Source organism: Polyergus mexicanus, unplaced genomic scaffold (assembly GCF_030449975.1).
Source record: "Polyergus mexicanus isolate NDT 795.1 unplaced genomic scaffold, iyPolMexi1.0 SCAF_18, whole genome shotgun sequence".
Classification (NCBI taxonomy): domain Eukaryota; kingdom Metazoa; phylum Arthropoda; class Insecta; order Hymenoptera; family Formicidae; genus Polyergus; species Polyergus mexicanus.
In genome coordinates, this window is record NW_027223338.1 from 3,045,079 (window position 1) to 3,069,216 (window position 24,138).

At 31.0% G+C, this 24,138-nt stretch overlaps 1 protein-coding gene across 4 annotated transcripts; it reads left to right on the forward strand.

Annotated features, from left to right (window-relative positions):
• The first annotated feature begins 12,144 nt into the window (after window positions 1-12,144).
• Window positions 12,145-15,545, forward strand: LOC138941068 (THO complex subunit 6 homolog). Of its 4 annotated transcripts, none has more exons than XM_070310407.1 (6): window positions 12,145-12,406; window positions 12,679-12,901; window positions 13,052-13,279; window positions 14,290-14,457; window positions 14,550-14,712; window positions 15,139-15,545. In XM_070310407.1, exons 2-6 carry the CDS (start codon window positions 12,786-12,788, stop codon window positions 15,457-15,459), a joined length of 996 nt encoding a protein of 331 aa, XP_070166508.1. In that variant the 5' UTR covers window positions 12,145-12,406; window positions 12,679-12,785; the 3' UTR covers window positions 15,460-15,545. The 4 variants fall into 4 exon arrangements, with proteins under 4 accessions (XP_070166508.1, XP_070166510.1, XP_070166509.1 ...); XM_070310409.1 differs by having other exon boundaries at window positions 12,688-12,901; XM_070310408.1 differs by having other exon boundaries at window positions 12,145-12,359.
• The last annotated feature ends 8,593 nt before the right edge of the window (window positions 15,546-24,138 follow it).

The following is a 24,138-nucleotide window of genomic DNA, read 5'->3' on the forward strand; positions in this document are numbered from 1 at the left end:
ATGTTGTATAAAATAAAGACGGATAAATTAATGTATTATTATGTAGGAAGACGAGAATAGAAAGAATAAAAATCGAAGAAATAAAAGAATATAATAATGGGGATGAGAGAGAAAGAATACAATAAAGAACAAGGAGCAAGCGAGATGACAAACATCAAAGAGTTCCGAAGTCTCGCTCGCGAGGCTCTCTTTATCTATAATATCTCGGGTTACATATCGTTCATAAAATTTCTGTTTTTCGAATTTTATCGATATCAAAATAATTCTAATAGATTAATGAGATTCTTGCGATTAAAATAATACTAAGCATGACATAAATCGGATAATTTTTAATCAATTATGTTATTAAAATTATGATTACTTATTTCATTTCAAATTATCCGATTTATATCATATTTGGTGTTATTTTAATCGCAAGAATCTCATTAATCCATTATAATTATTTTTATACTAATAGAATACAATACGAAAAAGTTTCAGTTTTTATTTTATAAGATGTTTATATATAGTAAATAAGGAAATATCCCCGCGCGATGCTGGAGAGTCGACAAAAGCGAAAGCGAGAAAGAATGAAGGAGCAAGCGAGACGACAAATATCGAAGAATTCCAAAGTCTCGCTCGTGAGGCTCCCTTTATCTATAATCTTTCACGTTAGATTAATATATATAAATTATTATAAAATTTATATATATATATATATAAATTTTATAATAATTTATAAATAAATAAATTTATAAATTTTATAAATTTTATAATAATTTTATTATATATATATATATATATATATATATATATACACACAGGGTGTCCGGCGTCAATCGCATCACCGATCGTGTGCAGGTAGAGCAGATGAAATCGAGAAGAAAAGTCCTTTACCTTTTTTTTCTATAACACTTAATAAAAGAGTTATTATTGAGTAAAGTCTGGCCAATCAGCGCCAATCTTTAGCCGGGCGCACGTCAGTGAGCCGCGCGCTGTGAAGTGTGCAGCGGCGTACACTATCAAGCGCGCGGTTCACCGACGTGCTCCCGGTTAAAGATCGGCACTGATTAGCCAGACTTTACTCAATAATAACTCTTTTATTAAGTGTTATATAAAAAATTGGTACAGGATTTATATATATATATATATACATATATATATATATATATATATATATATTTGTAACCTTGAATTTTTTAAATGGAAACCCCTACTTTTTATTGCATATTCTTGTAGTTTATCTCGAGAGCTTTTCAAAACACTATAATAAAATATTTTTCATTAAGCACTTTTTGAGTTTTTTTAATATCTTAATCTGACATATTTCGTCTCCTCGATTTAAATTTGCATTTAGGCGTTCCTTTCCAACGATATTTATTATATATATATATATATATATAATAACACAAATATTGCTAATATCCTTTATATATATATATATATATATATATATATATATATATATATATATATATATATATAAAGGATATTAGCAATATTTGTGTATAATTTTCTACAAGTCACAATTTATGACTTGTTTGCTAAATAGATATAATGGAAAGCAAATAATAATGCAAAATATATTATGCAAAACCGCATCTGGTATGAAATATTTACAACCAGTTCACGAAAAGATCGCTTCTGGGATCAAATATTTCGGCAATATTTAGAGCGCACATGCAAACCGCATCTGGTATGAAATATTTACAACCAGTTCACGAAAAGATCGCTTCTGGGATCAAATATTTAGGCAATATTTAGAGCGCCTATGCAAACCGCATCTGGTATGAAATATTTACAACCAGTTCACGAAAAGATCGCTTCTGGGATCAAATATTTCGGCAATATTTAGAGCGCACATGCAAACCGCATTTGGTATGAAATATACACAACCAGTTCACGAATAGATCGCATATAGATAATATATAACACACATATAGTATGCTGGGATCAGAAAGAGATGGACAGAGAAGAATGGGTAAAGAGAAAGAGGATATGAGTGTAAGTGAGCAAGTGTCTATACAAGTGCCAAAAGTAAGAAAAAAAAGGAAATAGTTGGATCTTTCTCCGTAGCAATACTTTATGCTCACTAATGTTTAGCGACTGATGTGAATTATTAATCGATATATCGTTGTACAGCTATTCCCTCGCTTACTCATTCCTATTCTCTCTCTCTCTCTCTCTCTCTCTCTCTCTCTCTCTCGCTCTCTCTCTCTCTCCCTCTCTCTCTCTCTTTCTTTTTTTTGCCCATGTCTGTCCATTTCTTTATAACAAAAATACTATATGAGTACTAAATACTATGTGCATCATATACATATAATGTGTATGTTCATGTATTGTAGTAATTCTAAATTCTATTTAAAGATTAATTTTATGTTACAATTTTTTTATATACAAATGTCTTTATGTTGTTTTCTATTTAAGAATTGCTTTAAAGATATAATCAAAAAATAAAAAAAGAAATTTGAAATATTACATTTTTATATAATATTACATTATTTTATATTTTTGTGTAAACTGCACGGAAAAAGAATTCAATTATATCTAGCGACATATTAGTATATAGTATACATTAAAACAATTCCTTCTAGAATATATATATATATATATATATATATATATATATATATATGCACATCATGACAAAATCAAAAGAGACAATATGAGCAATATTATATTATTGTGTATGCGACAAAATATGTATGCGACACAGACATCTGTGCTCTATGACGGACCTCAGCTATAATAGTCTTTACTTCTCTTGTTATAAGCTTCTATAAAATTTCCACATAAATTTCCAGAGGTTTCGAGTTTCTTCAGAAGCGCATAATTGAGGAAATAAAATTGTATACAGTAATTCCGTATATATAGGGTGATTCAAAACAACCTAGTGTCCAATGTCGAATCAATTCTAAGACGATTTTTCCTTTGCCAACATTTTTTCTGAGGCTTAGTTTTCAAATTATAAGCCAAAATAGTTAGGGAATTATGGGCCGCATACGCGAGGCAGGGGCGGCCCAACTCACCGTCCGATGCTGGTGATTACGTGGGGTGCTCGCTGCGATCAGCTGTTTGCTACACGCGATGGGTGAGATGATCCAAGAAGATGGTTTGGTGAAAAATTATTTTCAAGTCAAATGTAAAGTGTTATTGAAAAATGCGATTACAAAGAGCGATTTTCAAAATATTTAACTCTCAAGAAGAATTTGAGAAAATCTTCAAAAACTTCTAAACATAGTCAATAATTCTATGACAGACCTCAGCTATAATGGTCTTTACTTCTTTTGTTATGAGCTTCTATAAAATTTCCACATAAATTTCCAGAGGTTTCGAGTTTCTTCAGAAGCGCATAATTGAGGAAATAAAAAGCATTGTAGCTACAATCTCACATACAATTATTGACCACATTTTCAAGCGCTTCAAAATTATACTTGTGAGAATGAAGAAAAGCAGTTTTAAAATAATCATTTGTAAAATTCAACTTTTCAATAATAAATCATATATATGATTTTATTTAGTTTCTTTTTTTTTAATAATTCAAGTTTCTCGCAAAAATACATTTTCGGATCACTCTGTACATCTATAGAGAAATTCTTATAAAAATAATATTGCCAATAATTGCTATAAAATTATTTATGTACACAATGTATACATAAATACACACACACACACGCACACACATATGCACACATAAATAATTGTAAAATAATTTCTCTCTCAGAAAAATAAGAATAGTCCTTTGTTTAGTTTTATATATAATTAAAAATTAATTATATATACATTTTTTATAGTAGTTAGTGCCAGAGGCGGTTTATTCGTGAACTGGCTGCTTTCAAAAAAATTTATACCAGATTCGGTTTGCATGAGCGTTCTGGTTAAAAATATATCCCAGAGGCGATTTACGTGTGCTGGTTATTGTAAAAAATATCCCAGAGGCGATTTACGTGTGCTGGTTATTGTAAAAAATATCCCAGAGGCGATTTACGTGTGCTGGTTATTGTAAAAAATATTCCAGAGGCGATTTACGTGTGCTGGTTATTGTAAAAAGTATTCCAGAGGCAATTTACGTGTGCTGGTTATTGTAGAAAGTATTCCAGAGGCGATTTACGTGTTCTGGTTATTGTAAAAAATATCCCAGAGGCGATTTACGTGTGCTGGTTATTGTAAAAAATATTTCAGAGGCGATTTACGTGTGCTGGTTATTGTAAAAAGTATTCCAAAGGCAATTTACGTGTGCTGGTTATTGTAGAAAGTATTCCAGATGCGATTTACGTGTGCTGGTTGCTTTACAATATTTTGAATCGGATGCGATTTAATAGTTATGTAAGATTAGCAATATAACCGTTATTATATATTATATGTATTGTGCCATTGTATGTATATATGTATATATGTATGTATGTATGTATGTATGTATATATGTATGTATGAATGTGTGTGTGTGTGTGTGTGTGTGTGTATATATATATATATATATATACATATATACACATAAAAGGCACACATATATATATAACAATACATGCACACACACACACATGGCCAAATATTATTCCTCTTGGAAAGATATATGGAAAGGCGCACACACACACACACACACACACACACACAAGTCCATATAAGTAATGTGTGCAATTGTGTTCAAATATGCAATAAAGGCAGACACGTGTCCCCAGTCAGCCAGGTCTGTTCTAACAGATATTGCCAAGTGCTTGCTACAAATTATTGTCAGCAAAAAGGCTACAAATTTGGTACAAGAGTTGTTATTACCGATTAAGCTGGCAGATTGCCGGCAAGAATCAAGCCAAGCTTGCTAACATAACTACACAGCAAATTGAAATCGAGCAAAGCTTGCTGACATGACTGATATCAGATTGTCGGCAAAAACTGAGCAGAATCTAGAGTGCGCAATCTGATGGCAAATTGGCAGCAAAAACCGAACAAAATCTGCAGCTTATTACAAAGTATTATAAAATAATTCAGTCGCTTATCGCTATGCGGCGCGTTATTCATTATCTATACCCGTATTCAAATTCTTGTCATGAGTGTATATAAAGCCTACAAAATGCTAATAATATTATAATATATATATTTCTATCAGTTCAATTTTTGACACAATTCTTATACAGGAAATTCAGATATTGAATTGATTTTTTGCAAATCGGACAGATAATTGTTCGATTTTCACTTATTCAAACAATTTCTGTCCAAAAAGATCTTTAATTTTATAAATTAAGTTATTTGAATTTACCTATATGTTTTAACATATTAATATATGATTTTATATAATGTCTAATTTTCTAATGGTTATTTTATGACCAAAACTTATCATCATTTTGTTACTTAGGGTTAAGGCTTTAAATCTATTTAAATATATACTTTTATATGAATGGCTAAAAGCTGCAGAATTTGTTCGGTTTTTGCTGACAATCTGCTATCAGATTGTCTTGCGCAGATCTTGTTCGATTTTTGCCATCAATTTGACGTCAAATCATGTCAAGCTTTGCTCGGTTTTTGCCATCAATTTGCTGTCAGGTTATGTCAACAAGCTTTGTCACCAAAATACAAGCTTAATGCGGACACAGATGGCACTGGATTTGTTACCAAGTTTTGAGCGAATTTGATGTCAATTTGACAACAATTTGTTATCAAATTGCTTACTGGGTCTATGTTATACTGTTATCTATACGCTTAGATACGCTTATAGATATGCGTGCGAGGCAATAGAGCAGTAGAAATACACGATGTTATCCGATTTCAACATATTGAACACAATTCTCTTTCAAATATGCATAAAACATGCAGAAATATTAATATTGGTAACAGCGGAACTAAAATTATTGATATTATCGATAATTTCGGTCGGTATTATCGATAATTTTAGTTACGCTTAGATGAGGGCGCTAACCCGTCGGAGTTCGGCCGTCGCTCCGGCATCCTCTTAAGAACTTTTTTATTTAACTTATACATTTTTTAATTTTTTCATGTTATCCATCGATCTTTTTCAAGGACATGTCTTCGTAATGAAAATATAACTTCCTTAAAATGAATAAGGCTGGAATATAATGTTGATTTTTTAAACTTTCTCAATCTTATTATATCATCCACTTTTTATATTAAGGATATGCCTTCGTAATGAAAACATGATTTCCTCAAAATATAGGCTGAAACATAATGTTGATTTTTAATCTTTCCTAATCTTTGTATATCGTCCACTCTTTATTTTAAGGCTATCTCTTCGTAACGAAAACATGACTTCCTTAAAATAAAGATTGATATTTAGATTTATTTTAGATTAAACTGTTAAATACATTTATTATCCTGCAATAAATAAAGAAATAATGATTGAGTATCGTTTGAACATGTCTCGATTGGACCCAATATGATTTATACGTGAAAAATCTTAAATACCGGTCACTATCTGTCAATCGTGCATCTCCAGAAAAAAATTTTTAAAGTAAAAAATTAATACATATATAGCAAAAATTTCTATATTATACAGGATGTCCCAAAGCACCTTTGACAACGCTCATGAGCAGGTAGAGCACAGTAAACTGAACACAAAAATCCTGTATCATTTTTTTCTATAACGCTTAATAAAGGAGTTATTATTGAGTAAAGTCTGGCCAATCAGCGCCGACTTTTAGTCGGACGCACGTCGGTGAGCTGCCCTGGTAGTGTGCGCCGCCGTAGCGACGGAGCGCTCAGGCACATCACTAGGCGCACGGCTAAAAATCGGCGCTGATTGGTCAGACTTTATTCCATAATAACTCCTTTAAGCGTTATAGACAAAAATGTTACAGGACTTTTCTGTTCAGTTTACTGTGCTCTACTTGCTCACGAGCGTTGTCAAGGGTGTTTTGGGACATTCTGTATACTTTTCTTTGTGATAAAATCTGCTACTTTCAGATTTATGCAATTGTTTCAACTGTGATTACGATCTTTGTGTTATGTATATTAATGCCAACAAAAATATACATATAAACATATATATAAACTTTTATTACTTATAAAACGTGTTGCATGATTGGAAGATAGTGACCGGTATTTAGGATTTTTCACATATAAATCGCAATAGATTGTGTCCAATCGAGACATGTTCAAACGATATTTAATCATCATTTTTCTATTTATTGCAGGATAACATATATATTTAACAATTTAATATAAAATGAATCTTATATATCAATCTTTTATTTTGAGGAAGTCAAGTTTTCGTTACGAAGACATATGTCCTTAAAATGAAGAGTGAATGATATAAAAAGATTGAGAAAGTTTAAAAAACCAACATTATATTCCAGCCTTATTCATTTTAAGGAAGTTATGTTTTTATTACGGACATCCTTGAAAAAGATCGATGGATAACAAGAAAAAATTAAAAAATGTATAAGTTAAATCAAAAAGTTCTTAAATAAAATTTTTTGTAAACTTGATTTATAGCAAAGAGAGAAAACGTTTTTTAAAAATAAACATTTTTAAATATTCTTTTAGTGAAACTGATATCTGATTTTGCAAATAAAAAAGTTTATTTTATATATAAAAATTTCATATTTTACTTTTATTTTTATATCTGTATTATAAAAAAATTGTTGGTGTTTTATTAGCAAAATCGGATATTAGTATTATTTTTTTCGAAATCTACGTATATATACGTATGTAAATTAAAAATAAAAATATAATATATAAAAATATATAAAAATATAATATATGATATATATTACATTTTATATATTCATATAAAGAATTTAATTATAAACCTATGTTACAATTTATATTAAAATCTTATATACAATTTTATTTCAGAATAAGTTATTGTTTATGTTAAATTAAGTTACTGTTTACTTTTTCTATTACTAATCATGTTTTATATTCCTATAAAATAATTTATTTTATTATATCTGGTTTTATATTATTATACAAAAATATACAATATATTAATATCAATATATTTTTAATGCTATTTATTATTCACTATTATATTATAATTAATAAATAGATAATTTTTGTATTTGTTTTTTTTTTTTGTAAATTGCATTAACAGAATAATGTCAAACAAGGATTGACAATTGTGCTATTTCTCTATCCCGATATGATGCACGAAATATCATCGATATTATAGTAACAAAGCAACAAGTTACCAAGTCTAACAGGCACCCTTGTCTAACATCTTGTGTTCACTCTGTTACCCATTATTCTACTATTATTATTGATCAACATACAATATTTTATTGTACGTATAATTTTAACTATAATTTAAACATATATATGTATATATGTTTATATACACCCAGACAGCACAAGGATGTCCTTAGGATGTCCAAAGGGCATCCAGGACATATATGTAGGATATCCTCAGGATATCCCATTGTAATCCTCAGATCTCCTCTGGATGTCCCGAGGAAGAGTAAATGATAGCCGTATATTAACCTCTGGAGAATCCAGGGAGATCCTATGGAACATCTTAAGGATTTTTATAGGATATGTTAGGGATATTTTTCGTATGTTTCAAGGAGCAAATTTTAAAATTTAAATATAAATTAAAATTATGTTTTGTTATTTACTGCCAATATTAAAAATCTAATATTAAAAATAGTTCACCATTCTTCAATATTTGAGGCTTTCGTGCTGTACATGAATATTTTAGATTTGGCTCCCGGGTTTGAGTTGTGTAATATTTTTTAAACAATCCAATATCTGAATTCCCTATGTTGGGATTGCATCAGAAACTCAACTGATAGAAAATAATTACATTTTTAATTTCCTGTCAGTTGCTTTTTGCAAGCTTTATATAATTCTCATGACCAAATCTCAAATACGAGTTCGCGTGTCGCGTAGCGGTAAACGAACGAACTAGCGGTTGAATACTATTGTTTGTAAAGTTTTTGGAATGTTGCGAACAGTAACATTTCTCATGAAATATTAAATAAATAATAATTTTGGATATATGAAAATGTGCGCATCAAATTCAATTATTAATATTAAACGAAATTAATGTTAACAATTAATTGCATATGTATATGTCCTCTGGAAATCCAAAAGACATCCAATATAATAGACAAGGCAGATATATCCTACAGACATCCAGGAGTTATCCAGTGGACATTTATAGGATATTAATACTTATTATAATACTTAAGATTTCTAAATTATATAAAATAGCCGACACAACTAAAAATAATTATGTATGCATATTAAACTTTTATAAATATATTTATAATAATATCTTAAAACATCCTACAAATGTCCTGAACCGTCCTGGACATATTCAGGATGATCCTGAGGATGTTTTGTGCTGTCTGGGCAAGTATAAAATTCTCAAAAAATAGGCGCCGTTAGTCTTGTTGCATTACTGCTTTCTGTCACGAGAGGTCAGAAAGCATTTTCAGGTTGTATGTCGACCCTAAAGCGATACGTTAGAAGAACAATAAGGACAACACGCGATAGTTGCTCCTTATCTAGATTTATCTCTCAACGATCGCATCCGTGTGCTCAACGTATCGGTGTTGTGCCTTCATGGATACTACACACATACGCGATGAAAGAGAGACAAAGACAGTGCCAACATCCCTCTTTGTCAAGCGATCAGTGTATTACCACTATCGAAAAGATCGAAAAGTGGATATAGCACGGATATGAACCAAATGATCGACAGTTTCGAAAAGTGGATGTGGGTAGTGTTTCTGATAACGTTAGAGCAGCGAGGATGAGGAATGGACGAGAGTAAATAACAGATTAATTTAGAACTGTAACTTTAATGAACGTATGCTTGAAAAAAAACAAAAAGGTTCTCTCTCAACTAACTTGTGTGTTCACATAGAAAAAGAACATGAACAAAAAAACATATAAGAAAGTAAACTCAACATTTAGAACATGGAATATAGAATATATAGAGAGAGATTATACATTGCTCAATCTAACAGTTTCCAATTCCTAAAAATGGATGCACGGCGCTGCTCTACGGCCTTAAAAAAGCGTCCCACAAAAATTGCCGGCATTATCTCTTTCAGGCTTCTCTCTGGTACTACTAGTATTGACAATATCGAAAAGTGGATGTAGCATGGACATGAATTGAGACCGATAGTATCGAAAAGTGGACGTAGCATGGACATGAACCAATTGGTTGTTTTATCATGCCACCGAAAATGGATGTGGCCATGTAGTTTCAAGCGTCTGTAAAATGGACGTAGAGGCGCTGCTGTACGGGACCGAAAGCTATCGTACGAAAAACACTGGGATGGCCGCTCTCACAATCAGGCTTCTCTGTGCCTATACCAGAGAGAAGATATAATAGAGGACGGGAGCTATAGATAATCGTGTAAGTGGAAACATCAGACGATTAAAAAGAGATAGAATCAAATGACCTGGCTGTCATTGTCTATTCGCGCATGCGCAGTTTTTGATATTTAGTATTAGCAGAGCGGACTTGGAGAATTGGAGAGGACAGAGGAGAGAGTTTGACAGAAAACCTTGGAAATAATTAAAATCTCTCTAGAAATATATAATAAAGATTTTTGTGAACAATATATTTTTTGTATTACTTTATTATTTGAATCATATGCAAATCGTTTATTGAATTTAATTATATATTTTACTTGTACAATAATATAAACAAAATTTTTGTGATTTCTTTAAAGATTAAAATATATCGAAATTGATAATTTGATCATTAAGAAACTAATTTATTTTTAAAATAATTTATGAATGTAAATTAAAATTTACGTTTATTAACACTTAAAATTATAATTATTACATTTATTTATGATTTAATTTTTGTCTACTTATATATTGCAAAATACGTTTTTTAATCAATTTTAACTGATTTTCTGTCATAACAAAACATTTATTAGATTTTTAAAAATCTATTAATTTTCTTTAAAATATAACTTTATAATATTTTTTACTATGCTAATGTACTCCCGGACTCTGTATGCTCTACTCTGCGCATGCGCTAACAGACAAGGACAGCCAGGTCACTTGACTTCGTCTCTTTTTAATTGCCTGATACTCTTTTAGCTGACTTCCGCCCTCTATTATATCTTCTCTCTGGCCTATACCTAGTTAATAGTGTATAGATAATTCCTTTCGGAATTAGTTCCGTTACGGCCTTGGTCGAGTACGGATGTGTTCTGACGCGTTGCGCGTGTGTCCTTTGTTTGGACTTTATTTTTTTTTATCTTCTCTTCTAAGAGGATACTTATTATTATTATTATTTCCATAAAAAACAATGGTGTATGGGTGAACTCATAGACATAGTATATCTAGACTAAGCGTTTACCTTTATTTAAGGAGTGAGGGTAAAGATGCACGTAGAAAAGGACATACTCTTTCGTGCTCATTGCGTTCTCTCTCGCTCGCACATAGCATAGCGCTCTCTTTCGTCATGCTACGTGCGAGCGAGAGAAAATACAAGGAGCACGAAACACAGTATGTCTTTTTCTACGTGCACCTCGGCTCCCACTCCTCAACACTCGGTCTAGATATACTATGTCTATGGGCGAACCTAATGCCCAATCAGCCATAGAAAAACAGAGAGAAGATATAATAGAGGGCGGGAGTCAGCTAAGAGTATCAGGCAATTAAAAAGAGACGAAGTCAAGTGACCTGGCTGTCCTTGTCTGTTAGCGCATGCGCAGAGTAGAGCATACAGAGTCCGGAGAGTACATTAGCATAGTAAAAAATATTATAGTTATATTTTAAAGAAAATTAATAGATTTTTAAAAATCTAATAAATGTTTTGTTATGACAGAAAATCAGTTAAAATTTATTAAAAAACGTATTTTGCAATATATAAGTAGACAAAAATTAAATCATAAATAAATGTAATAATTATAATTTTAAGTGTTAATAAACGTAAATTTTAATTTACATTCATAAATTATTTTAAAAATAAATTAGTTTCTTAATGATCAAATTATCAATTTCGATATATTTTAATCTTTAAAAAAATCACAAAAATTTTGTTTATATTACTGTACAAGTAAAATATATAATTAAATTCAATAAACGATTTGCATATAATTCAAATAATAAAGTAATATGAAAAATATATTTCAGTTAAATTGTTATTACAACAAATTTATTGCTATAAAACTGCTAATACTAAATATCAAAAACTGCGCATGCGCGAATAGACAATGACAGCCAGGTCACTTGATTCTATCTCTTTCTAAAGCGTCGTCTACAATACGTGGAGTAAGCCTGGCGTAAGAAGTAAGAGTAGGTGTAAGAGGGCTACTTCCGGTTTAAGTGAGCTGGAGTAAGGGCGTAAAGGAAATAAATTATTTTTATTTCCTACTTCTACTACAGCTCTTTACGCTACGCTCGGCCAATCACAGCGCAGGAGGAAAATGGTCACTCGAGAAGTACTGCTTGGTTAGGTTAGGTTTCGTTACGTTTACTCTATCGTATTGTGGACGGAGCCCGCGTAAGCAGCTTATGCCAAAAATCTTATTCCTACTCCTACTCTCTTACTTCTACTCTTACTCATATTGTAGACGGGCCTTAATCGTCTGATGTTTCCACTTACACGATTACCTAGGTCTGTTCTTTACAGCTGAACGGGCTGCACCAGTTCAGAGCCCATCCTTCTTCTTCCAATGGGGACAGAAAAAGATAAACTCTGAACCAGTGCAGCTAGTTCAGCTGCAAAGAACAGACCCTATGGCTTCCGTCCTCTATTATATCTTCTCTCTATAGAACAAGAAGAAGAAGAAGAAGAAGAAGAAGAAGAAGAAGAAGAAGAATTCTTTTCGGAAAGTCTCCCAGCCATATCAGAGAAAAAAAAGAATTGATATATTGTGAAGATGATAGAAACTTTAGACAGGAAATTACTTTATAATACTGTATTATCACAAACGTTTTCTCCTAATGGAAATTATCTTCTGGCTGGCAATATTTATGGAGACGTGTCAATATTTGAGTAATTCTTTTTTGACATATATAACAGAATATATTATTAATATAAAAATAATACAATAATTATTTATATATATACATATATTTTATTTTTATAAAATTAAATAAACAATTTAATATTTGATTAATAAACATTTATAATATAAATTTTTAGTTTATCAAAGACCTTAGGTACCAACAAGATAGAGGAGAATGAATTACCAGGACCTAATTATCGTTTTGCTGCGCATCCAGAACAGGAAATTGCGTGTATGCTCTCCATCGAAAATTTCCTTGTAACGGGAACACATGGTGAAATATCAGGATGGGATTGGAAGACAATTACCTCGAATAAAAGTTCTAAGAGTAAAGCTTCTTGGAACGTACAAATTCCTGCTAATAAGTAAGCAAAAGTGAAAGAAACAAATTAAAGTGAAATATATATTATAGTTATCGATGTTAAATAAATTATATTTCTAAATCATAATTACAAATGATACCAAAAATGTGCATTGTTCTATTATTAATAGAAACATAAATATATAATATATCATAGTTAATAATACATAATAAATTTTTACTGTCAACTACTATTATTATAAAATTATTGTAAACTTATTGTATAATTAATTATTAATGTGTACATACATGTACACACACATATACACTTACACACAGTACTGCTCAAAAGTATTTGTCTATTTAAAACAATCGTTCTATAAAAGTTAGAAACATTTAAAACAATGTAGTAATCATGTGAAAAGTATTTATTTATGTTTATGTATATAATTACCAAAACAGTATGTGCACAGTAATGCTTAAAACTAAATTTTTCCTTCATCTATTTGTCCGCCTTTATTTTTGATTATAGCGTTATAAAGCGAAAATGAACAGTGAAATGTTAACAGATAACTGAAGAATATTATGAATGCTTATGACACGGCATAGACCGATTAAACAATAGAAGTTCTGGTGAATGTTGTCTCTAGGCGAATTCGAAGGAATGAGTTGTTTTATAATGTTTTATATTTATATATCAGTGATAATCAAAATATTATTTCAAAACACTGCCTTATATAACGACGATATATGTGTACATAAAGAAAATATAGGTAAAATGCCAGCTAAGACTTTTATATAAAAATTATCCACGAATCCGATGGTAGGCGAATACTTTTGAACGGTAGTATATATATATATTTGTTTTTTTATTGTAAACAATAAGTTCATCAAATACAAATTATTAATAAAAATTAGATAATTAGAATTATAAATATTAAATCACACATACACACACAGATATAAAATATATATATATATATATACATTTATTTATAAATGTAGCTTATATATAATATTTATATGTAAAATCAATGTAATTTATTTTAACTATTGGCCTGCTTTTTTTTTCAGGGATAGTTATGATAAACCAGACATAAATTACATGGCATATTCAAAAGCAAATCATTTACTGTACGCTGGTTGTGGCGATAATAATATATATGTTATAAACTTGGATGACGGAAGAATTTTGAGAAGCATGCAAGGCCACACTGATTATATACATTGCCTTGCTATAATGTAATTATCATTTATCTATACCTAATAAGTCGCAGAAAAATATATAATATACTGTGTTTTTAAATAATTTAGAAGAATTTTATCAATTTCAGGGATAATCAGCTTGCATCCTGCAGTGAGGATGGTTCTGTGAGATTATGGGATTTGCGTAAGAAGGAGAATACTAGCATATTAACGCCCCATTTAGTAGATAAAGTTGCTCGACCGCGATTTGGAAAATGGATCGGTGCTGTTGATTTTACGGAAGATTGGTTGGTATGTAATGATAAAAAATAAGAAAAAATATTTACATACATATATGTAAAATCTTTTAAATTGAATATTTGTGCGAAACAAAAATTTAGTTTGATTTCTAATTGTGAAAATATTTAATACTCTTAATTGAGAAATTGTAAAATATAAGTAAAATTATAAAATATAGATATATAATTGATAGAGAATCAAAATGTAACTATAATTGAAGGCAAATTTTTATTAGATAAAGATCAATAACTATATAATTACAGAATATAAATAAAAAAGAAATTAAAAAAAGGAGAAGCATTATTTAAAATAAGTAATTAAATGTAATTAAGAAGAGATAAACAATTGTAGTCAATATTCTTTATATTCTTTGCAATGCTTTGCATATACATCAATTTAAAATTGTAATTCTTATACTAATTATTCATTTAATTCTAGCTATGTGGCGGTGGGCCTAGTTTATCGTTGTGGCATATGCGAACGATGGAGGCAGCGACAATTTTTGATTTGGCTGATCAAGGGATACATGTGGCGGAGATCTATGAGGAACGCGTGATTGCCAGTGGTGCAGCCGCTTATGTTTATCACATGACTTATCAGGGTGAGATCCTGGCCAAAGTACCAACATCAAGTCTTACTGTATATAGTATAGTACATCAAGAAACACCATATAAGGTGCTCTGTGTAGCTGGTTCTTCGAATTGTATCGATATCAGTACGAATTTTAATTATCGCGAAATGATGCTTAAATTTGCATAATATTTAGAATACTACAAAATTTTTTGATATTGCATAAAGGTTTTAATTTCTTGTCGATTAATGGATGGAATAACAGGTGTAATTAATACTAGAAATGTTTTTTGTTTGTAATAAATATATTAATAAAATATACATATATTTTTTATGTGATACAATTCTTCTTTTGTACAAATATATACAAAGGATATTTGCTCGATTTTTTTTCCGCGGCAAAATTAATTTATTGGTTTATTTGTTCCTTTGATAAAGCTTTTTATATTTCTGTCTTTCCTTCTTGCTTTCTCCAAATCCAGAAATGAAAAAAATCAAAACGAACTAGATGTATAGATTTGGAGAAACTCCAAATCCATACATCTAATTTGTTTTGATTTTTACATTTAAATACATATTGTACAAGAAAGTACAAAGAACAATGTAAATATGATTTGATTAAATTTGGAAATATTAATTGAAGCATACATAATTTCGTTTAAATTTGCATGATTAATTTTAACACATTGACGAATCATCTTGCAATTTAAACACACACAGTTCTAAATATAAATTAAATTACTTTTGTGAATAAAATGTAATCCCATAAATAACATTTTCTCCATCATGATGTACATCGAGAAATATATTAGAAAAAAAAGAGAGAAATTAGATTATATTGCAAAACTTGAACTAATATTACATTTTCAAAATAGTAACTTCATAATCCTCAAATAATTATTTTAGCAATTAATGATTGATATTTTGTATCCTTTCTTCAACTCTAAATTACAATTAGGATATTTTTATTTTATTTTTATTAGAGCACAATACATTACATCATTAAAATTTTAAATTAAATAAAGACGAGCAAAAATCAATATTGAAAAATATAAATTTAACAATAAAAATAATGATTTGACAATAAATATTCTAGATTGATTGGGCGCAAAATTTTATTTATTTATGCATGCACAATGTGATAAATATGATATGCTGATGAAAGAGTGTAAAAAGAAGAAAAAAAGTAATAAATAAAAACAAATTAATTGATAAAGTGGTGCAAAAAAAATGATGAAAACAAAATTACGAAAATGTAGTAAATATAAAAAATTTAAGAATTTATAAATATATTTTATAATGAGTTATGATAACATTTTTTCTAATTGTCACATGTAACTTATATAAAACATTTAATATTTTTGCAAGCGCTCCTAATTTAACTTATTATTTCTTATAAATTTTAAAACATTTTATACTTTGATAATTGATAAGAAAGTATTAATATTTTTTATTAAACTTTATATTTTTTAAATATATATAGAGTGTATCTGAAATGATGTACTAAACTTTAGGAGTATATTCTAGACGTCAAAATAAGACTTTTTTCTTCTTATGAACATGGGTCCGCACATGAACCCTCCTCTGAGCTAGAGGATCCTAAAGTTTGGGGAAAAAATTAAAAACTGGCTGTATTTCAGAAAAAATGGCAGAAAGTTAAAATTTGGTATAGTCCAGTAAATTATGAAGTAAAGTAAGCCACTAAGAAATGAAAAAATAAAAACGTATATTATGAAAACATTAATTTGCCAAGCTGGCAGTTTCGAAGACTTTTTCAGTTTTTAAGTCTCCTGAGTAGTCGCCGCAGCTATATTGGAATGATGACGTCAGAAGCAAGAAATGACACGCTGAGAATTCTTGCGTGCCATTTTTAAAAAACAAGACTACAGATCGCTTTAGTATACTCGTAAAATTGTCCGAAAACTAAGCTTTTCCTTTGACAAGTAATAAATAACTGTAAAATGAGTGTCAAAGTAAGCCTAGTCATACATACGGGAAAACATGCGTGACATAAGAAGTGGAAAATGTTCTTTTTACATAATACTTAACTTGCTAAGCTTAGTTTTCGGACAATTTTATAAGTTTTACAAATACGTTACACATCACAGCATTAGCATAAAGTGAATAATTACAAAATGGCACGCAAGAATAATTTGGGCTGCCAAAACGTCACTTTTCACGTCTCATAGTTCATCGATTTGCAACGTGAGGCGCTGTATAAAAATTCTGACATATGGGTAACACGCTGGTAACTTGTAGCTAACACGTAACATATATATATAGTATATATCTTTTATATATCTATTATATAGTGTAGTACTCTATTAGAAAAATACTTGAGCAAAGGAAGGGCGCAATGCTCAGCCATTTCCAAAAAAATTTGATTTTAATATTTAAATAATATATTTTCTTATATACAACTCCGTTAGGTCGATTATCGAGAAGGCGACGTAGCTCGGGCATTAAAGCGAGTGACTACCATGCATCAGACTCGGGTTCAATTCTTGTCCCTGGCACTTTTTTTCTCATTCTTTTTTATACAATTTAGCAACGAATATTTATTCATGTAAAATAAAATTAATTAAATCAAATTTTTTTTAATTTGCACTTTCGGAAGGCAATTTTCTTTTAATTTATTCACGAAACTGGGCATAATTTTTGTTAAACTTATTTTATTATTTTATACATTCTATCCGATATAAAATGAAGTAAATAAAACGCCACTATTTGAACATAATTATAATTTAATACAAAATTACAACAAGTAATTACGACAAAAGTATATCATCCGAATAATTGTAACCGATCTGTAGAGAATGTTGATGTTAGTGATAATAAGGATGAATAAGTTTTGACACATTTGTTTGTAATTTTGTATTAAATTATAACTATGTTCAAATAGTGGCGTTTTATTTGCTTCATTTTATATCGAGTAGAATGCATAAAATAATAAGATTGTAAGTTTAACAAAAATTATGCCCAGTTTCGTGAATAAATTAAAAGAAAATTGCCTTCCAAAAGTGCAAATTAAAAAAAATTTAATTTAATTAACTTTATTTTACATGAATAAATATTCGTTGTTAGATTGTATGAAAAAAGAATGAGAAAAAGAGTGGCAGGGACAAGAATTGAACCCGGGTTGGATGCGTGATAGTCACGTGCTTAATGCCCGAACTACACCGCCTTTTCGCTAATTGATATAACGGAGCCAGATATATGGAAAGCCATATTATTTAAATCATTTTCTTGGAAATGGCTGAGCATTGCGCTCTATCCCTATGCTCAAGTATTCTTCTAATAGAGTACTACACTATAAAAGCCTTTTTCAATTCGGTGATCCTAACGTCGCGTCCTCCCCTGCTAGTCGCAGGAACGTGCGCATCATAAATATAATAGCACAATACTCTAGTTCTCTAGTAGTAGAGGTTCTTATTAAAATTTTCTATTCAATATTTTATTTTATATTAATAATAAAAATAATTATTATTCTATTATTAATTACATATATGTACGTTCGATAACAATTCAAAATATTTATGTTTTATGGTTATCAAAGTATTGTGCTATCACATTTGTGATATGCACGTTCTTGAGACTAAGTGATGCGCTCCTTATAGTTACGATTTACGATGCGGTGATGCGTTGCTAAGGAGCGAGGGATAAGAGGGGAGCAGCGAGCAGTAGGCGTGAGCTAAAAAATCCAGCCGAAAGTTACATATAAATCCCAGTTCACTTATATTAGTGCTGCTGGGATTTACTTGCACATTTCGGCCCGATTCTGTGGCTCACGCCTATTGCCCCCCACTCACCGCTCGTGCGTTAGCAACGAGTCGCCAGATATGCGTAACTAAGGACCGCGACGCTTCGTCTCAGAAGCGTTTATATGTAAGAATGCCCAAATATAATAATAAGACAATACTTTTCTAAATACAGCGCGAAAATTCTTAAAATTAAAAGTTTTTCTTCAATATTTTATAATTCATTGATATAAAAACTTTTAATTATAGAAAAGTATTGTCTTATTATTATATTTGGGCATTCTCATATACGGACGCTCCTGAGACAAAGCGTCGCGTTCCTTCCCAGTAAGCAATTTGATAACAAATTGTTGCCAAATTGGCATCAAATTCGCTCAAAACTTGGTAACAAATCCAGTGCCATCTGTGTCCGCATTAAGCTTGTGTTTTGGTGACAAAGCTTGTTGACATAACCTGACAGCAAATTGACGGCAAAAACCGAGCAAAGCTTGATATGATTTGACGTCAAATTGATGGCAAAAATCGAGCAAGATCTGCGCAATACAATCTGATAGCTGATTGTCAGCAAAAACCGAACAAATTCTGCAGCTTTTGGCCATTCATATAAAAGTATATATTTAAATAGAATTAAAGCCTTAACCCTAAGTAACAAAATGATGATAAGTTTTGGTCATAAAATGACCATTAGATAATTAGACATTATATAAAATCATATATTAATATGTTAAAACATATAGGTAAATTCAAATAACTTAATTTATAAAATTAAAGATCTTTTTGGACAGAAATTGTTTGAATAAGTGAAAATCAAACAATTATCTGTCTAATTTGCAAAAAATCAATTCAATATCTGAATTTCCTGTATAAGAATTGTGTCAAAAATTGAACTGATAGAAATATATATATTATAATATTATTAGCATTTTGTAGGCTTTATATACACTCATGACAAGAATTTGAATACGGGTATAGATAATGAATAACGCGCCGCATAGCGATAAGCGACTGAACTATTTTATAACACTTTGTAATAAGCTGCAGATTTTGTTCGGTTTTTGCTGCCAATTTGCCATCAGATTGCGCACTCTAGATCCTGCTCAGTTTTTGCCGACAATCTGATGTCAGTCATGTCAGCAGCTTTGCTCGGTTTCTGCCGCCAATTTGCTGTGTAGTTATGTTAGCAAGTTTTGCTTGATTCTTGCCGGCAATCTGCCAGCTTAATCGGTAATAACAACTCTTGTACCAAATTTGTAGCCTTTTTGCTGACAATAATTTGTAGCAAGCACTTAGCAATATCTGTTAGAACAGACCTGGCTGACTGGGTTAGTTACGCGTATCTGGCGACTCGTTGCTAACGCACGAGCGGTGAGTGGAGGGCAATAGGCGTGAGTCACGAAATCTGGCCAAAATGTGCAAGTAAATCTCAGCATTGACTTATATGATAAGTCGTTGAACAGGGTTCTTATTTCTACCGCAGCATCTTTATTCCTATGTCGCCACCGTCAACTCGGAGTTTCACGGTGACTACTCAGGAGCCTTAAATGATTTTACTGTTATTTACAAAAAATGCTAAAAATGGGCGCCGTTGGCTGCGATGCAAGCTTCTATCCTGCGACTCATGGATTGCCGTACCCTTCCAAAAATTGCGAGTGTTTGGTCAGTTTCACACATTTTCGAATTTTAGCTCGGAGGGGGGTTCATCTGCAGATCCATGTTCATAAGAAAAAAGTCTTATTTTGACCTCTAGAATACGCTCCTAAAGTTTAGTGCATCATTTCAGATACACCCTGTATACAGTGTGTCCCAGACCATTCGTACAGCCCTTTTAAAATGAAAATAAATGACTTTTATCAAAAATCGCGAACATTTTTTAAATAAATCGGATATGCTCTATCGAATGATGACCTTGACCTTGAACTTGACCTTGAGGGTCAATTGAAGGTCAACTTTGATTTTTTAAATGGAAATTTTCTTTTTTATTGCATATTCTTGTAGCTAATCTCGAAAGCTTTTTAAAACATTATAAAAAGTATTTTTTCATTAAGTACTTTTTGAGTTATTTTATACCTTAATCTGACATATTTTGATATAAAAAATAAAATATCTTGTAAAATATTTAGTTTTCGGTAATCTTACCGTAATACTTTTATGTACAGAATAATGAGACAAATCAATTAGTGTAAAAAAGACAAATAATTGTTTAAAAAGATACATTATAAATAATTACATACTTTATCTTAAAAACAATTTTTTTTTTATACTAATTGATTTGTCTCATTATTCTGTATATAAAAGTATTATGATAAGATTATCGAAAACTAAATATTTTACGAGATATTTATGTTTTTTATATCAAAATATGTCAGATTAAGGTATAGAATAACTCAAAAGTACTTATTGTTAATGAAACAATACTTTATTATAGTGTTTTAAAAAGCTCTCGAGATAAGCTACAAGAATATGCAACAAAAAATGGGGATTCTATTTAACCGTTTTAGTGCCACGCAGCGCGATCGCGCTGTTCGCGTACTGTGGTGAACTGTGTCGCGCTGTTTGGTCACTTCGTCAATTCGCAACGCGCTCGGTTCCGAATGTATCTCGTCGCGAGTCTGTCAGAGTTTCCTCTCGTAATTACTAATTTTCTTCCAAATAATCGTAAACAACCTGCATAATTAGCAGTCTTTCTTAAAAAAAAAGAGCAGCGCGATCGCGTCGATCGGCATTACTCGCAAACAAATGAAGGAAGCGCTATCGCGCTTCATGGCACAATCCGACACGGATTTTTAGAAACCCCTGGCACTAAAACGGTTAAAAAATCAAAGTTGATCTTCAATTGACCCTCAAGATCAAGTTCAAGGTCAAGGTCACCATTCGATAGAGCATACCCGATTTACTTAAAAAAATGTTCGCAATTTTTTATAAAAGCCATTTATTTTCATTTTAAAAGGGGTGTATGGGTGATCAGGGACACCCTATATACACACACATACACACTCAAAATAAATATTAAAAATGTAATTTTGTTTTAAAATTACAATTAAAAATATAGAAGATATTAAAAATTTATTTATTATACTAAATTACAATTATATTCCAAAAAGGATTAAAATTCTTTATATTATATGTTATGTGGAATGATTTATTAATGAATAATAATTTGGTAATTGCGGTAATTATTGCAAAAATATACATGCTATTTCGAGAATACGATATTTGTATACGTGCACACACACACATGCGCGCGCGCATACACACACACACGTACGCACGCATCACACGCACCCATACGCACGCACGCATACGCACGCACGCATACGCACGCACGCATACGCACGCACGCATACGCACGCACGCATGCGCGCACGCACGCATGCACACACGCACGCACCGCACGCACCGCACGCACGCAGGCACGCACGCATCGCACGCACACGTCTTTTGTGAATTTCATGAACAAAGACTGTCCGTTATTGTTAAATAAATCTTATTTGACAAAAAAAATTATCAAAAAAAGCCGTGACCAGCGACAATAGCAGGGATGAATCCCTCTCTGCCATCTCTAGAACGTACCCAGAACCAGTTGCTTATGTGGTCACTCAACAAAGCGACTACATCGCCCTTGGAGACGGTCAGAGCATTCGCAGATCCTGCCTCGTAATCGCTTTTGATAAGTAGTAATGTGTGCCGGGATCCCTTGGTGCGTGCGCTTACTGCCGCCCTCAGATACAACCGATCAACACTGCGCTCACCGCACGCTGACACTGCGTCTCTTGTACATCGTCTGACCCTACCGCTTTGACGTCCACTGCTTGCCCCACATTCCGATCTGGTGTCTCGTAACTTCTCTGTATCTGTCATATTTCCTTAAAAAAATAAAAAAGCAAATGAGGAAAGTTGGAAAATTTTATTGATAAATCAAATATTTTAAATCTCTATGTGATCTTGGATAGAATTATGAATCAAATAAAAGATATATAAACTAATTTTATTACTATTACTATATAAATTATACACAATTATGACTGAATTATAAAGTGGCTTGTGATGTATAATCTAATTTAAAATACATATATATACAAGGTGTCCTAGACCACCCGTACACCCCTTTTCTTTCAAGAATTAAACATTTTAGAGAAAAACGTTTTGAACAAAAATTGTATGATTTTGAGGAACATAAGATGATGTCATTGGTTTGACCATGAATGGCATCGTTAAGGTCAAGTCAAGGATACCTTTAATTTCTTAAATGGAAACCCCTATTTTTTATTGCATATTCTTGTAGCTTATCTAGAGAACTTTTCAAAACACTATAATGAAATATTTTTTCATAAAGTACTTTTTTCATCAAGTACTTTTTGGGTTATTTTATATTTTAATCTGACATATTTTGATATAAAAAATAAAATATCTTGTAAAATATTCAGTTTTCGATCATCTTACCGTAATACTTTTATGTACAGAATAACGAGACAAATCAATTAGTATAAAAAAATAATTGTTTTTAAGAAAATTATTTACAATGTATTTTTTAAAAATAATTATTTGTAGAGAATAATGAGACAAATCAATTAATGCAAAGAAAGACAAATAATTGTCTATCTAGTCTTTTAGTTTAAAAGATAAAAGGGGGTAGCTACTTTTGGTGGGACACCAAAATATATATATATATATATATATATATATATATATATACAGGGTGTCCCACCAAAAGTAGCCTATGATCGAGAGAAAGAAGATATTAGAAATTGCGATAATGTTAGTGCGTACATGTATATTACTTTCTCACGCATGAATTAAAGTTTGGTAATTTATCAATTAATTATTGTATATAAAGCAGTAAAAATATATTGTGATATTGTCTCATTTTAATATATGGAACACAATGCAAAAGATTACGTTTTCTATTATGTATGTTTGAAATAATTATGTTAGTAATGGCGGAACTAAAAATATCGGCATTATCGACCTTTTTAGTTACGTTTAGATGAGGGCGCTAAACCGTCGGGCTTCGTCCGTCGGTTTAGGATCCCCTTAAATGGAACGGGCCTATGACGGCCAGCCAATCAGCAAGCGGAACGTCATTATCGCTTCTCTGATTATATAGGACTCT